Source organism: Magallana gigas, chromosome 4, assembly GCF_963853765.1.
Source record: "Magallana gigas chromosome 4, xbMagGiga1.1, whole genome shotgun sequence".
In the NCBI taxonomy this organism is placed as follows: Eukaryota; Metazoa; Mollusca; class Bivalvia; order Ostreida; family Ostreidae; genus Magallana; species Magallana gigas.
Genome location: NC_088856.1, coordinates 28,238,510 through 28,253,284, shown reverse-complemented (window position 1 = coordinate 28,253,284; position 14,775 = coordinate 28,238,510). Strand labels below are relative to the sequence as shown.

The 14,775-nt window shown below is 31.8% G+C and overlaps 1 protein-coding gene across 3 annotated transcripts in view; it reads left to right on the top strand.

Annotated features, from left to right (window-relative positions):
• The window catches only part of LOC105317263 (plexin-A2), a 91,030-nt gene that overhangs the window by 28,240 nt on the left and 48,015 nt on the right, over positions 1–14,775 (top strand). For all 3 annotated transcript variants that reach the window (XM_066081864.1, XM_066081865.1, XM_066081866.1), the window contains exons 4-11: positions 661–780; positions 2,764–2,870; positions 3,017–3,149; positions 4,352–4,511; positions 6,123–6,216; positions 6,420–6,510; positions 10,079–10,111; positions 10,220–10,321. In XM_066081864.1, the coding sequence (XP_065937936.1) occupies positions 661–780; positions 2,764–2,870; positions 3,017–3,149; positions 4,352–4,511; positions 6,123–6,216; positions 6,420–6,510; positions 10,079–10,111; positions 10,220–10,321 (840 nt within the window). The remainder of the gene's footprint in view (positions 1–660; positions 781–2,763; positions 2,871–3,016; positions 3,150–4,351; positions 4,512–6,122; positions 6,217–6,419; positions 6,511–10,078; positions 10,112–10,219; positions 10,322–14,775) is intronic.

The window sequence follows — 14,775 nt, the reverse complement described above, 5'->3', positions numbered from 1 at the left end:
CTGAAGTTTTTATGAAAACCACGAATTTTGACCCGTAATGGGTCTAGATTCCACTTAGATAAATCAATAATAAAAAAGAATGAAAACTTATCCTTTTAATAAAAGTACTTACAGGATGGAGTCTAGACCCATTCACACCAAAGTATTGCAATATATTTATAACAATAAATGGTCAATATTTAGGCACAAAATGTTGTGTGGGTCAATTTTGAAATATATACCTTTTGTGTTTATAGAATAAATGCACCCTTTTGACATGCGTCGTGGAATTTATTGTATAAACAATGTATACAAGCCAAGAATGCATATTTTATTAACATTTGAACAAGTTCTTTTTTAATGCTTCAAGTGGGGGATCTGTAACACGTTGTACACCCCTGTCCTTTTGTAAAAAAAAAAAAAAAATGAATACGTGCCCTTTATTGTATTTATACCATTGAGAAGAAGTAAGTAATGGCTTTTAATACTTGGATAAAAAAGTGAAAAAGTTTTTTTCCCTGAAAAATTGCATCAATTGTATTTCTAATTAAGAGGACATTTGATGGACTTTCCTATTACATTTTTAGTATCTTCTCGATCATGCAAAAAAAATCAAGTGTTATTCTGCTGCAGTGCGTACATACAGTTTATTACTTAAGGGTCTCTTGTATTGCATTGCAGGTTTTCTATGACGCAGTCAAAAAAAAGTCGATTGAGCTTCGACATATCAAATTGGACAAGTCTGAGATCAGAGCTGTTAGAAATATGAATGGAGAGATATACTTCATGTCTCAGAACAAGGTTTGAATAATTGATTTTGTATGGTGTGTGACTAGTAAAATTAATATAACTGATCATATTAGACACCATATGTATTGCTTTGTTCTCATATCAGGTAATTTATTAGAAGTAGACTGAGTTTATGAACACTGTGACAGAATTAGCCATATAGAATAGGAATTGTACATATTGGCTGCGGTTTGTGAGGATAATGTGTGAATTGTCTAATTTGTATGCTTTTGCATGTCTACTGTTGATTCTATAATTAAATTTGAGGAATTAATATCTCGCAAAATCACGAGAAGCACATCTTGTGGATTTTAAAATCTTGCTCTTATTTTTTGGTCAGATGTAAACTGAATGAAGCTAAAGGAAATTTTGAAAAAAAATTTGGCCTTCGGGATTTTATATTCTTGTGATTTGTTGCAAAATGGTTGAAACGCAGAATTTTATACGTACTTGCTTATAATAGGGAAATTATTAAAAAAAAATTAAAATGTGCTGAGAACTTCCCAAAATTTTTTTTAAGCATATACCGTAGTAATTCCTTGCATTTTAATAAGGATCTACAGAAACAAGCCAACAGTTCATTAAAAAAAGGTTCAAGTCTAGTATGGGAAACAAAAGGGTAAAACATGTATAATATAATGTGTACTGTAAAACTCGGTTATAGGGAACTCCAAAGGACCAATGGAATTTACTTCGTTGTATCTATAGTTCCTTATATTCATATAACGAATACATAAAAATCATAGTACTGAAGTACTGAAAGCCGGGCTCTTTTGGCGTGTCTTTATGCATATTCTGTAGTAAAGACTGAAAATCTCTCTCTCTCTCTCTCTCTCATGCTTTTAATGTAGGCAAAGCGTCAGAGAGTGACCAAATTTTGTAAAGGCTATAAACAAAAATATGTCTGTCTAGTAGAAAGAAGTTCAACAGTTGCTGCCTTGAATTTTGCAACAAGCGTTATATATTTAACCCCCATTTCTTCAACGTGCAGCAAAGTAGTTCATGGAAATTCATGCGCATTGTATGTGTCCAAAATGCAGTCTTGTTTTTAAAACTTGTTATTACTCAAAAAACTAAAAAAGATAGGCAATTCTCTCGAAATTAAAAATTAAAGAAGAAACAAAATGCCAACACTTTTGACAAAACGTGGCTCTTTGTTTAACTATTTGGTATAGCGGAAGATTTTACTATGACGCTGTTTGGTTTTTTGTTTATTTTCAAAATTGTGCTATTTTTAGTAACTTTGGAAATTTGTTATAAAAATGTTAAAGAAAGTGGGCGCTTAAGATGTAGATTTTGCGGGAATCTGGGCGCAAAAGAGGGTGGAAATCTCTTCAATTAATTTTGCACATTTTTTGACTTAAAACCGTTATTTGGTTTCTGTTGGGCGTGGAATGGGTTAAAAATTGTTTGTAATGCAAAAGATTTTATCATAATATGGGTCTTAATATAGCAACACGATGCAATTCTGGGTCTTCTCTCCAGATTCATCCAATATTTTCTTTAATAAAAAAAATACATGAGTTATGATTTTTTCTTATTAATTGTGAGCTTGCTCACAGTACCTAGTTTTGATAGCTGGAATAGACATGTACTTCAAGTCTCGATCAGCATAATATAGTTTGAGCAATTAATTTTTGTTCAAACCTGTACATTGCCTTTTGAGGTTATAGACATTTTAAAAATCACAATTGATATGTGTCAATGATTCCTGCAAACTTACAATTTTGTGCGGTCAATTTCTTTCATCATTATGCACCTCTACGGGACTCAACAATCAGTTCGCTGTATCCGTAAATTTGTTACATCCAAATTCTTTATAACCATAAAATTTTTGCAAAGATTTGTTAACAATTTTACTGGGGACTCATAAATACTTTGCTATATCCCAGATTTCTTACTTAACAAGTTTTACTGTACAATGTTTTATGTAGCCAGTATATATACATTCAAATTAAAAACCTGTACATCCATCTTTTATTGTTTTGCTTTCAGATCGTGAAGTTGCTTCAGGAGACTCAGTGTGGACAGTACTCTGATAACTGTCAGCAATGTATGGATGTTAGAGATGCCAACTGTGGGTGGTGTGTGACCAGCAATAGGTATATACATGTACTATCAAGATTTTCGGGGAAACGAATGAAAAATAGTCCTGCATACAGTAGATTGATCTTGCTAATTATGAGTATTGTAATAATATGTAAAATAGTCCTTCAGTTTCACAACTTGGTGGTTTTGTTTTATGTAGATGTACCTTAATAATGGAATGTGCAAGTGTGTCACCTGATTACTGGCTTCCATCCGTGAAAAACCAATGTCTGAGTCTGGAGATTAAGGAATATCCCTCAGGATATGCCTACAAACTGGATCAAACCACTTCGGTATAAACATTAAGAAATAAACAACATAGACATTAACTTGGATGGCTACATGATCAAATTCTTTGAAGCTAATTCTTTGAAGCTAAGCGGTTTATCTAAAAGTGTAAAGTTATTTTATACTTGGATAACATAGGTAGAAATTAAGTTCATCCCTTTATAATTTAATTTTCTATTACTAAAATCAGAAATTAGGTGCATTATATTTTTAAAAATGATGTTAACGTATGTCATATTGTGATGTACAGTTATGTTTTACGTTAAAGATGAATTTGCTTAGCTAATTATATATGAGCTGTTGTATGAAAGGGACGTAGAAACGATTTAATATCAAAATTTATATTTTTATTTTTTATGTATAATATAATTTACTTATGCTATTTGAATGATTCACCAAAATTTGAATGTTAGAATTTAAGTTTTAAGAGAGATGCAGATGTAATAATTTATTGTTATGTAAACAAAGCTCGAGTCTCATATTTGTTTGCAAATAATGTAAAGTAAAGAAAAACCATTTCTTTGAAAAACTGATTCGTAGCAATCAAGATAAACTGATTCCATATGTTCTTAAGGTGGTATGGGACACTTCAATATTGTGAAGTATTGTTTAACGAAATAAACAGTAAAAACAAGTATAATGTTTTAGACATTTTCTTACCAAACATTGTCACTTAATAGCCTAGCACAGTGGGTAAGAGCATTCACTACAAACCTGTAGGTCACAGGTTGGAACCCTGGGGGGATGTAAATTTTTTAACCTTTTTTAAAATTTTTAAAATATTTTTTTTGGTAAAATATTGTGAAATATCAAAATTCTAAACTGGTAAAAGTATTTTGATTTTTATGTACTTTTATTTACATTAATATTGACCCATACAACCTTAAGTTACATCAACCAAAAAAAAAAAAGATTTGATAGAAACGTAGGCCAATAAAACACTTATGTAAAAATAACAAGACTCGAGCTTTGTTGACAAAACAAAGAGTTTCAAACTCAGTATCTTGCTTGTAACTCAATGTTTGACTTTCAATTTTGACAAGGCATTTAAATGACCATATAAATTATTATAAACATTAACAACAAAACAGAATTTTTTTTTTGAAATTTTGAGCTTAAATCGTGTTTAAGTCCCTTTTAATTATTATATTAAATTATATTAAACTGATATTTTAGTCATTCTGATAAATGATATCTTTTCATGCAGGGACCAGTAACATTGAATGTGACTTTTAAGCCACCACTAGAAACTAATGAAAACATGAAATGCAGACTTGATGGAAGAAATATAACAACAGTTCCTTTATCCGATAAGATTCAGTGTACATTAGAACCCCAAAGCAGCAATGACAGAAGATCAAATTCATGTAATGTATCAGCAATTCAATACAGTTACTGTACATTCCTAATCATCTTAAGTAATTATCTGCATAAAATTGTGAGCATACCTTCTTGATTTACGGTAATATCTTACTATTATTATGCCCTCCTTCGAAGAAGGGAGGGCATATTGCTTTGCTGCTGTTGGTCGGTCGGTCCATCAACAGTTTCTGTTCATTTTCTTCAAAGAGGATACACATATTGAAATGAAATTGGGTGTACAGGTTTATCAAAATAATCAAGTTTGATTTTGGGTGCGATCGAGCAATTTTCGACGGAGCTATGCCCCTTGGACGTAGAAAAATTCCAATTGTTTGCAGTTTCAGTTACCGTAATTTTCTTTGCAGAGGATGCGCATATTAAAATGAAATTTGGTATACAAGCTTATCATAATAATATCTTGGTCATGTTTAATTTTGGGTACAATCAAGCATTTTTTGTCAGAGTTATGGGCCTTGGACTTAAAATTTTTTCAATTCACTGCATATTCACTTCAGATATTACGAGTGAGCAGTGGCTGACAGATGTTTTGTTCAATTTGTTAATTGTAAAGTTTATGCAGATTTTTTTATTATGTAAAATGTCATGTACACTAAAACTCATTTAGTACGAACACGGATATTTCGTGTTCTTGGATATAGCGAATTTTTTTTAAATCCACGATAAAATTCTTATCAGATCTTAAGGTTATAATGAATTCGGATTAATTGAATTAACATATATAGCGAACTGACTTTAAGTCCTGGGGAGGTGAATTAAATAACAAAATTTAACACTTTTATAAAGAATTTCTTTACAAATTAAAAAGTTTGCACAACCATTTAACATAGTGATTTGAATGAGTTTATTTTCATATAAATTTTATATTCACAATCCCATTATTAAAGGTATCAAAGTAATGTATTTTTATTTGAAGCCTCAATTAGCAAAAATAATAGTGTGTGTTGAAAGAAAACGTAATACATGTATATAGTTAATTCCCTATAGTTATCATTACAAATTCGTTATACTGATACTGTGGTTTCACCAATATTCGTTGAATACCAATTTTTGTGGATTTTGTTAATTTGATAAATGAAATTTAATGTTCATTGAAGTGCAATTGCTACTAACAATTTGTATTGATAGGGTAATTGCCACAAATTTACGTATATTTGAAACTGTAATTTTTACTTTATCCACAAAAATTAATACTCCTGATTATTGATGAAACCACAGTATAACGAATTGAGGATATATCGAAGTAAATTTATTGGTCCCTAGGACTTGCTTTAACCAAGTTTTACTCTATCTTGAAATTCTTTAGCCATATACCTTTGCATGTAGAGTGAATAAAATGTTAGAAATCGGAGAATTTACAATTTTTAATTTATATTTCAAAATTCATAAAAGCTCAAAAAACAATGAAGCTATACCTCATTTTGAAATGATTGTTTTAGTTATTACAAAGCTTGTTACCATGTGAATTTAAACTTGATCAGCCAAAATAATTTGGAAAAGCTTTTAATTTTACTTTATATATAATTTGCAATTTTTATGGCAAGTATACCATAATTTTATAAGTTTTATAATATAACTTTTTCACCTTCTTATTCTAGACAAAAAAGGAGAAACTCCACTTCAGATCTTGCTGAATGGATATGTAATAGCTGAACAACAAATACTGTTCTACAGATGTTCTGAATTTCTAAGGTTAGACAAGAGCTGCTGTCAAAGATATCTTCATTGACATTTAAACAATAAAATGCTCTCTTTGCTGATTCGTGCGGGATATAAAGGTGGCGACATTGCAGAAAAAATAAAGCGGGTTATGTTAATTTTTTCTGCAATGATGGGTATTAAAGTGATTGGAAATTCCAGCACTACATAAATCATTGTTTGTCTTCACATTTTAGTTGTGGAAAATGCGTTGAGCCAGGAAGGACGAATTGTTACTGGTGTACAGAAGAGGCTGTATGTAAACCAGCCAGGGGTAGCTGCAGTAATGTAAGTAAAACAATTTTTAGCTCACCGAGTTGAAGTCAGGGGGAGCTTATGCCATACCGTTGGCATCGGGACATGGTTAAAGTTTTTGTTGCAGGTCCTGTATCTAAGTTATTACTTGTCCTTCATGTATCTTAATTAAAATTGCATGGATGATGCATCTGGACATACTTATGGGCTTGAAAGACTTGGAAGCTGAATCTGAGCCATGAATGCTGGAGGAAACTAAGCTTTTTGGAGAAGGTTAAAGTTTTTGTTGCAGGTGCCCTTTGATAGCAATATCTAAGTTACTGCTGGTCCTTACTTCACCAAACTTGCATGGATGGTGCGTCTTATCATATATCATATTTTACAATTTTTTATGTATTATGCTAAATGATAATGTATCATATAATACTATTTTGTATCACATATTTTATTATGATATTGTATTATAATCAAACACAATAATGTATAACTCGATACAATGTCATATCATATATAACAATATCATATTGCGTCATTATTTATTTAAGAAATTTATTGTACATGTATTATTATTAATATGTATTCATTTGTAATTATACCCCCGCAAACGAAGTTTAGGGGGGTATATTGGTTTCACCCTGTCCGTCTGTCCGTCTGTCCGTCTGTCTGTCTGTCCGTCTGTCCGTCTGTCTGTAGACGCAACTTTGTCCCCCCTATAGAATTTTTTATTACTGCATGGAACAGTTTGAAAATTTGTACATATGTTGAACACCATCTGAAGATGTGCACCTGCAATTTTTTTTAAGATCAGACAAGATTTAATGATTTTTTGACAGTTTTCATTTTCCTTATTCTATATATTGTACACTAATGTTGAAAAGTAAGGGAGGTAATCCTTACAGATTTTATTAATTAATTAATAGAAAACACTCTAAAATATATTTATATAAATACATCCAGATGGAGTTTTTTGTCTTTATGTCTTAATTAATAAAAAAAAATTATTTTTTATAAGTATTCTATCAACTGACAATGCAAAGTTTTTGTTTGTCAATGATAAATTCTTAGGAGCTAATAAGAACATCAAAGACAAGTGTGGCTGAATTCATTTGTCCCAAGGGAGCCATTATCTGAGCCATGGTTCAGATGGAGCATGTGTTTAGGGGAAATTGATAATCTGTAAAGTGGGTGATGGTTTTGGGGCTATTTTAAAACTGTTTCATGTAAACCAAAAGGTCTATCATTATAAGGAAATAAATAATATAATTATTAATAAAGAAGTTAAACTATTTTTAGAGGTTGTTTAAATTTATTTGTCAAGTAAATTGATGAAGTGACCCTATTGGACATTAATTTAAATGAAATTCAAAATTACGGATATGATTGTAGTGTTTTGGCAATTTTAAAATTGTTTGTTATATTAAATTTTCTTTTTTTTACATATTTTTACATAGTATGGTAATTATGGTAATGTTTTGGGAGTTTACTAAATTTAACAAGTTCATCAAAGAAAAATCATAGTCCTATGGGATCAATTTTCTGATATGGAGTTCCATTGTGCCATAGAAGAAAGTGAGGAAAATTTGAAACAACTAATTGCATCTGTCAAGACTCTTATTAGAAAGATATTGAAAGTTTTATCAACAGAAGAGCATTGCTTGGCTACCGGTATTTCTATTCACTGCAAAGGGAGGGGTTATTGTCATTTTGTTGGTTTTTCTTTAAATCAATTAAATTAAAAAAATATATCATCAAATACATACATTTGTAAATGTATTACTGTTATAGATATGTATTTACAGTGAAATTCTGACAATTTTGATTTTAATTTTTCTTTGTTAACTAATTTTTTTTTTTTTTTTACAATTCTAGAATTTTTTTTTTGTATGTGTTCCAAACCTTTATTATTCAATTCAATTATTTGTCCTATTTGAAAATAGCCTAGCGGGGGTATTAGTCCCATTAGGACAGTTCTAGTTATTACAGGATGCAATATCTTATTTTACATTATTGTATTGATAAACATATATTATTGAATTCAGATAAATGTTGTACAGTATCTCATATGAAATGAACACATGATTTTCATACAATTTTGTAACATATATGATATACAATATTGTGTCAAAACAGTATCCATGAGTATCCAAGATCATTAACTATGATTTTCATATAATATGATAAAAGTAGACTCATAAAGTTGATGCCTCAAAAAAGTGATGCCTCATCTAAGTGAGCTTTGTAAACTGTGATTACCTATGTTTTAGAATGTTTCCTAGGCACTTATTGTTAAATTGCCTTTAATTGGGGGAAAGATTGCCAGGTATATATATTATACAAATATTGTCTGGGATTAAGAGCAACATCGATTATATTAGCCCCCATGGGACGAATATTTGCCCATTGCTTTGCGTCCGGCAATATTTCGTCACTCAGGGGCTATATATATATATACACACACAGAGGGTTCCACTTAATCTGATAGCGGTTAATTGAATAATTCAGTTAACCTGATATATTTACATCTACCAAGCATAATTTCCTCTTTTTCTTATGGAAACTTATAGTTAATTCATAGCTCTATAGAAACAGCCAGACTGAAATCTACACGCCCTATTTATCCATTGGTCGAAATCTACAGTGGCTGAAAGTGACAGAAATGAAATTGACACACCCTGTTTATCGATTGGTCGAAACCTACTGCGACCTAAGTAAAATCCCGGACTGCACGAAATAATCATGATGATGCCAGACTCAAAGTCTCACAGGAGACGATTTGGCTGTTTCTTTTAGCTTACGTACTTTTGTACATTAACAGTTGTTTAGTGACTTTTACTAACTTTTCGTAATTCCTTTGTTAAATTGGTTGACACCCCTCTTGTGTACACAGAAACTCTTCACAGGACATTAGTTACACTTCAACGCACACGGGTGGCTCCTTCTTTGTAAGATGAAAGCTACTGACATGGATAGTTGTTCCTGATGACCGCACACAGAACTGACCTTACCTGTGTACACATTTTATTGTTTGTTTATTTACCAAGTTATTGCATGTGTTAATTTCATGCTGGGCTTGCATCATTAAGAATTATTTCAACATGTAATTTCTTAATTTCAAAAGATTAGCCATTTCCTCCTATTACATGTACTTCCTGTCAAAATGGTGGCCACTTTGAAACCATCGTAATAAAGAGAAACATTTTCTTTTGAGCATTTACAAACAAAATAAGGAGTAAAATGCTATTTCATTGCTAATGCAAGGTACATTATTTCATTTCAAACCATTGACACACAGCAGAGACATATCTGTATCTGCATACAGATTATATCTTTTCATCAATAAATTATGTCTTGAAACAAGTTATATTTTATTTTATACCAAAATCAAAGACCACAAATACGCTTAATAATCGGTTAACTGATAATTTGTCAGATTTAGCGGAACCCTCTGTGTGTGTGTGTGTGTGTGTGTGTGTGTGTGTGTGTGTGTGTGTGTGTGTGTGTGTGTGTATGTATGTATGTATGTGTATATATATATATATATATATATATATATATATATATATATATATATATATATATATATTTTTATAATCTTTTGCAGTTTAATGCAGTCATTTATAAAGCAGAACATTCGGTATGTATAAACTTTATATGATTAAAAATACGAACATGTGCTTCCATAGAATTTTGTGAAACAAATCATGGCATAGATTTTTAGATAGGCTGTCTGCTCCATTTTTAGGTTTCTGATTGCCCTCAAATTTTAAACCAGACTGTGTTAATTCCATCTGGACGGTCAAGGACATTAAAAGTCACAGGAAAAAGGCTTTCAGTACCTGAAAACGTAAGATTTTTAGAGCATTCTCTGTGACATTGCTTTGTGTCTGAAAACAACCATGTGGTAGTTGGTACTTGGAGTTTCTCTATTGAAATTCATAACTGTATAGTTTTGTGTATGATACACACTTGTGTATAATGCGGAATCCCCAAAGTTGCCCCAAAAATGGTGAAAAAACAGCAGCTTTTTTGTATAATACGCACCAAAAAAAATGTCATTTTCACTCAGGTGACCTATTGCAATTGGTCTTCATCCGTTGTTGTGCGTCTGTGCGTTCACAATTTTACATTTTTAATTTCTTCTTGAAAACGACAAAACTAATTGTAACTGTTTTTGGTGTGGAGCATCTCTATGGTAAGAGGAATCTAAATTGTGAAATTCATGGCTCTACCTCCCTCGGGGGGGCCATAGGTGGGGCAAAATATGCCCAAAAAGTCAAATTTTCAAAAAATTTCTTCTGCCTGCAAAATTTCGTAGAGGTACTCAAGTGTGGCCAATATGTATTTTACAAATTTAGAAAATTTTAGTAACAGAAAATAAAACTGACTACTCTATTTTAATGTAATTATTTGCTTCCTTTTTGTTGAAATAGCAGAATTAAATTAATAATGATAAAGAATTATATGTGATTATTTACAAAATCATCATTTTATTAAATATTTGACTGAGGAAGAAATGCATATAAACTGAACTTTTAACATGTTTAGCTAGTAAATTTATACTGTGTATTCATGCTTACATCGTGCATCATCAATGATGTCATAGTTTGACGTTTGCGACGTCAGTTGAATCTGTACATGGAATCTTGAGTTCTTTCAGTATTTTGCCAATAGAATTTACCAGTAAAGTAGGCATTTTTAAAAAGCATTATTTCTATGTACCACGGTATTATTCAATTGCAGTAGAATATGAGATACATGAACATTGCTAACAAACAGAAAAAAATTTAATTGGCAAAGTTAACATTGTACGTAAGTAAGTAAATATATATTCCTATACCTTTATGTAGAATAAGCGATAGCATGTATACGTAGCTATTTGTGGGTTTTTTGTCAAACGGTGAAATGCAATAAACGAAAGGAAAGATGCAAGCGATTTTTTTCACACAAGTACGTGTTCCTGAATACTGCGGGAGAAAACAGTCGACATCACGTGAAAACATGTACCGGTACATATATGATAAACTTATTCCGTCAAGAAACTTGATTATTTAATTCCTAAGTACAGCTGTAATTGAATATTAAGCCATCGTCCCTTGCATAAAAACATTTTGCCAATGCATACGTCTTTTCTTTATCAGCCACCTGTTGATCAGTGTTGATTCGTCGCGTGGTCAATGTATTTCCGGTGAACCGTTACATGCAGTTACACTCATTTCTTAAAAGATGGATTGTGTCCGTTTCGATCAAGACGGCATTTGGTATACACAGATTAGAAAACATTATCAGCATGTGCACTATATAGAAGTATAATCCTAATTGCGATGTCTTTGTTGATAATTTGCCCAATAAAATAAAAAATCACCCTAAATGTGTGTACATCGGTGACTTACTTTTGCCTAAAAAATTCTCGATTGAAATCATCTTTGATTATCTTATGCGTATTAAATCTAATTAAAGTTTTTCTTGTATGGCATATAGAAAAAAAATCAGATTGCCGGGCCCTTTCTTTAAAAAAAAAACAACGATGAGTACAGAGAGATTTAAAACAGTATTTGTTTCCATTCAACCCCCCCCCTTCCCTACCCTCTGAAAAAATCGATTTACGGCCGAGTTCACTACAAATCTATATATATGATAACACAAATTCTACATGCTTGCTATGAATTCGACTTTTCAAGACAATTTTACATATTATTTATGTGCTACTGCTTGATGTTTTAAATAAAAATGTTCATTTTAACCTATATTCGCTTCAAAATAGTAAACCCACATTCTCTCTCTCTCTCTCTCTCTCTCTCTCTCTCTCTCTCTCTCTCTCTCTCTCTCTGAAATATGATCTTAATTCTCGAGACATTTACGGATAGCTTATCACTTGTAACAATTTTCAAAGTACATGAATATCACTAGAAAAAATGAAATTAATGTAAATGAATAGACGTTATGGCATTTATAAGGAAGAATAAACTCATAAGAATATTTTTAAAGAAATCAATATTCTTTTTTCATTTAATCAATGAACATTAAAACACTGCTGTAATGTCATTCCCTTGTTCCAGCAGTCAAAAATTGTACTTGTGACAGTCCGATATATTAGAGAGCTTCTAAATATCAGACCATTATCAGTGGTTATATCACTGTTATTCTTTAAAAGCGGGCTGTCTCAGGAATCAACAATGATATTCAATGGAGTGATTTAAGTACTATATATGCCTCAAACACTTCTGTATGAAAAAATATCACTGTTCTTGGCCCTATAACGGGCCTCGAAACTGTTTTATATTATTTCATACAGAACTGCTTTTGGCTTACTAGACAGTAGTATATCTATTACATATACACAGTCGTTGAAAGGTTTTATTTTACACTTAAACAGTTTGTGAACGGTGAGCGCACAGAGAGTGCACTCTAAACGAATGGCGGGTGCACGCTGAGCCGAATTTGGATAGCGCTTATGAACGGTGATCTGTGAGCGAACGCAGAGCGCAAACGCAAGCGCAAAGTGAACATTGAACGATATATGTACTCTATGTGAACGCAAGATGAACGATTTATTCGGAGTGCCACGGGCGGTATTGTTACGTTGTGTTTCGTTGGTAATCAGGAAATAATAACAATAAACTAAATGTTTGTATTGTTATAAGCCTAAATATAATATTATCTGACTAAACAATAAGTGAACACTAAACGAACGCAGTGAGCGCAAGGCGAAATCTTTGTGAACGCACGGTGGGCGATTTGTGAACGATGAGCGGGAACGGAGCGAGCGGAGAGCGCAAGTGAACGCACGGTAAGCGCATATGAACGCATGGTGAGCCCACGGGAAACTGGGAAAATAAAACAGAGATTACATATATTATATCTCTATTAAATTCAATTACCGTATCTCTGTCATATTTATATATTTATTTTTAATAATGTGTGATTGCATTGGTAGAATTCAATGATTAATCCTCAGTTATACATTGCTCATCATCAGCATTACTTCATGCAGTTTCAAATTGCAGAAAAAAGAACTTTTAAGACGCCGACATATTTAAATGTACCGCCGTTATATTGACCTTCAGCACTGGTCCCTGTCATATGTTTTAAACTTTATTGTAAATAAGCTTTTCATGCTATTTTCATCAATAAATTTATTTTCATAAATTAATTATAATGTCTACATGATAATTTTATTTGTTCTTTGATTATTTTATTAGATTCAAGTCTTGCGTAGTTTTATCATTTCATGACGTTACTTAACAAAAATTACGCCTGTTCTACATTTTTCATCAAAACAATGCCATATTGTAAACTCCGTTTATTAAAAAGTATGATAGATATCGAAAAAAGAAAAAAAGTTATGAAAAGCTAAGATTCTACCCTATATTTTACCAAAATATGGTAATTTTTAATGATAGGGCAATTTTTGATGCTTCGTGGCTCTAGCTCTTTGAATGGAAGCACCCCCCAGATCGTATAGATTCAAGTTTGTTTAAATAATAGTCATGGGGTAGGGTGAGGCCACAATGGGGGATGAATTTTTACATAGGAATATATAGAACAAATCTTTAAAAATCTTCTTTTTAAAGACTATTTGGCCAGGAAAACATAAACTTGTGTAGAGGCATCCTTGGGATGTGTAAATTCAAGTTTGCAAAATCACAGTCCCTGGTGGTAGGGCGGGGCCTTGATGGTGGTTTGAATTTTTACATAGGAATATATAGAGAAATTCTTTAAAAATATTCTTGGAAAGTTTTCGGTCCTAAACTCAGTACTTAGTGTGAAAGCACAGGTTATGCAGATTTAAGGTTGATGAAACCATGATTCCCTAGAGGAAAGTGGGGCCACGAAATGGGGGGGGGGGGATATATAGGAATAGAGAAAAATCTTCTTACAGGTACAACAACAAAAGGGGCTTGGTGTTTACCAAAAAAAAAAGAGGTGGATAAAAATTGGCAGGTTTTCAATCTTTTTTTAGCAAGATCTACTGTACTTAGTTGTCAAAATATTTTGATACTGTAATGCTAGTTTGATCAGAATTAAGGCAATTGTTGCTCAGGTGAGCAATGTGGCCCCTGGGCCTCTTGTTTGACTTGTGATAGGAGTATTAAGGGTGTGAATATTGCAACTTTTTAAAAGTTGAAAAAGTGATTTACAAAGAGTTATCTCGCTTTGCTCAATGAACGTAGAACATTAATACTTTAGGCATACCACGTTTTCTATTTGAGAAAGGAATGCTTACTTTTTTATGATTTTTTTTGAAATATTATTTTAGAAATTAAAAGTATATTTACTTTTAAAGTGCTGAAGTTATCT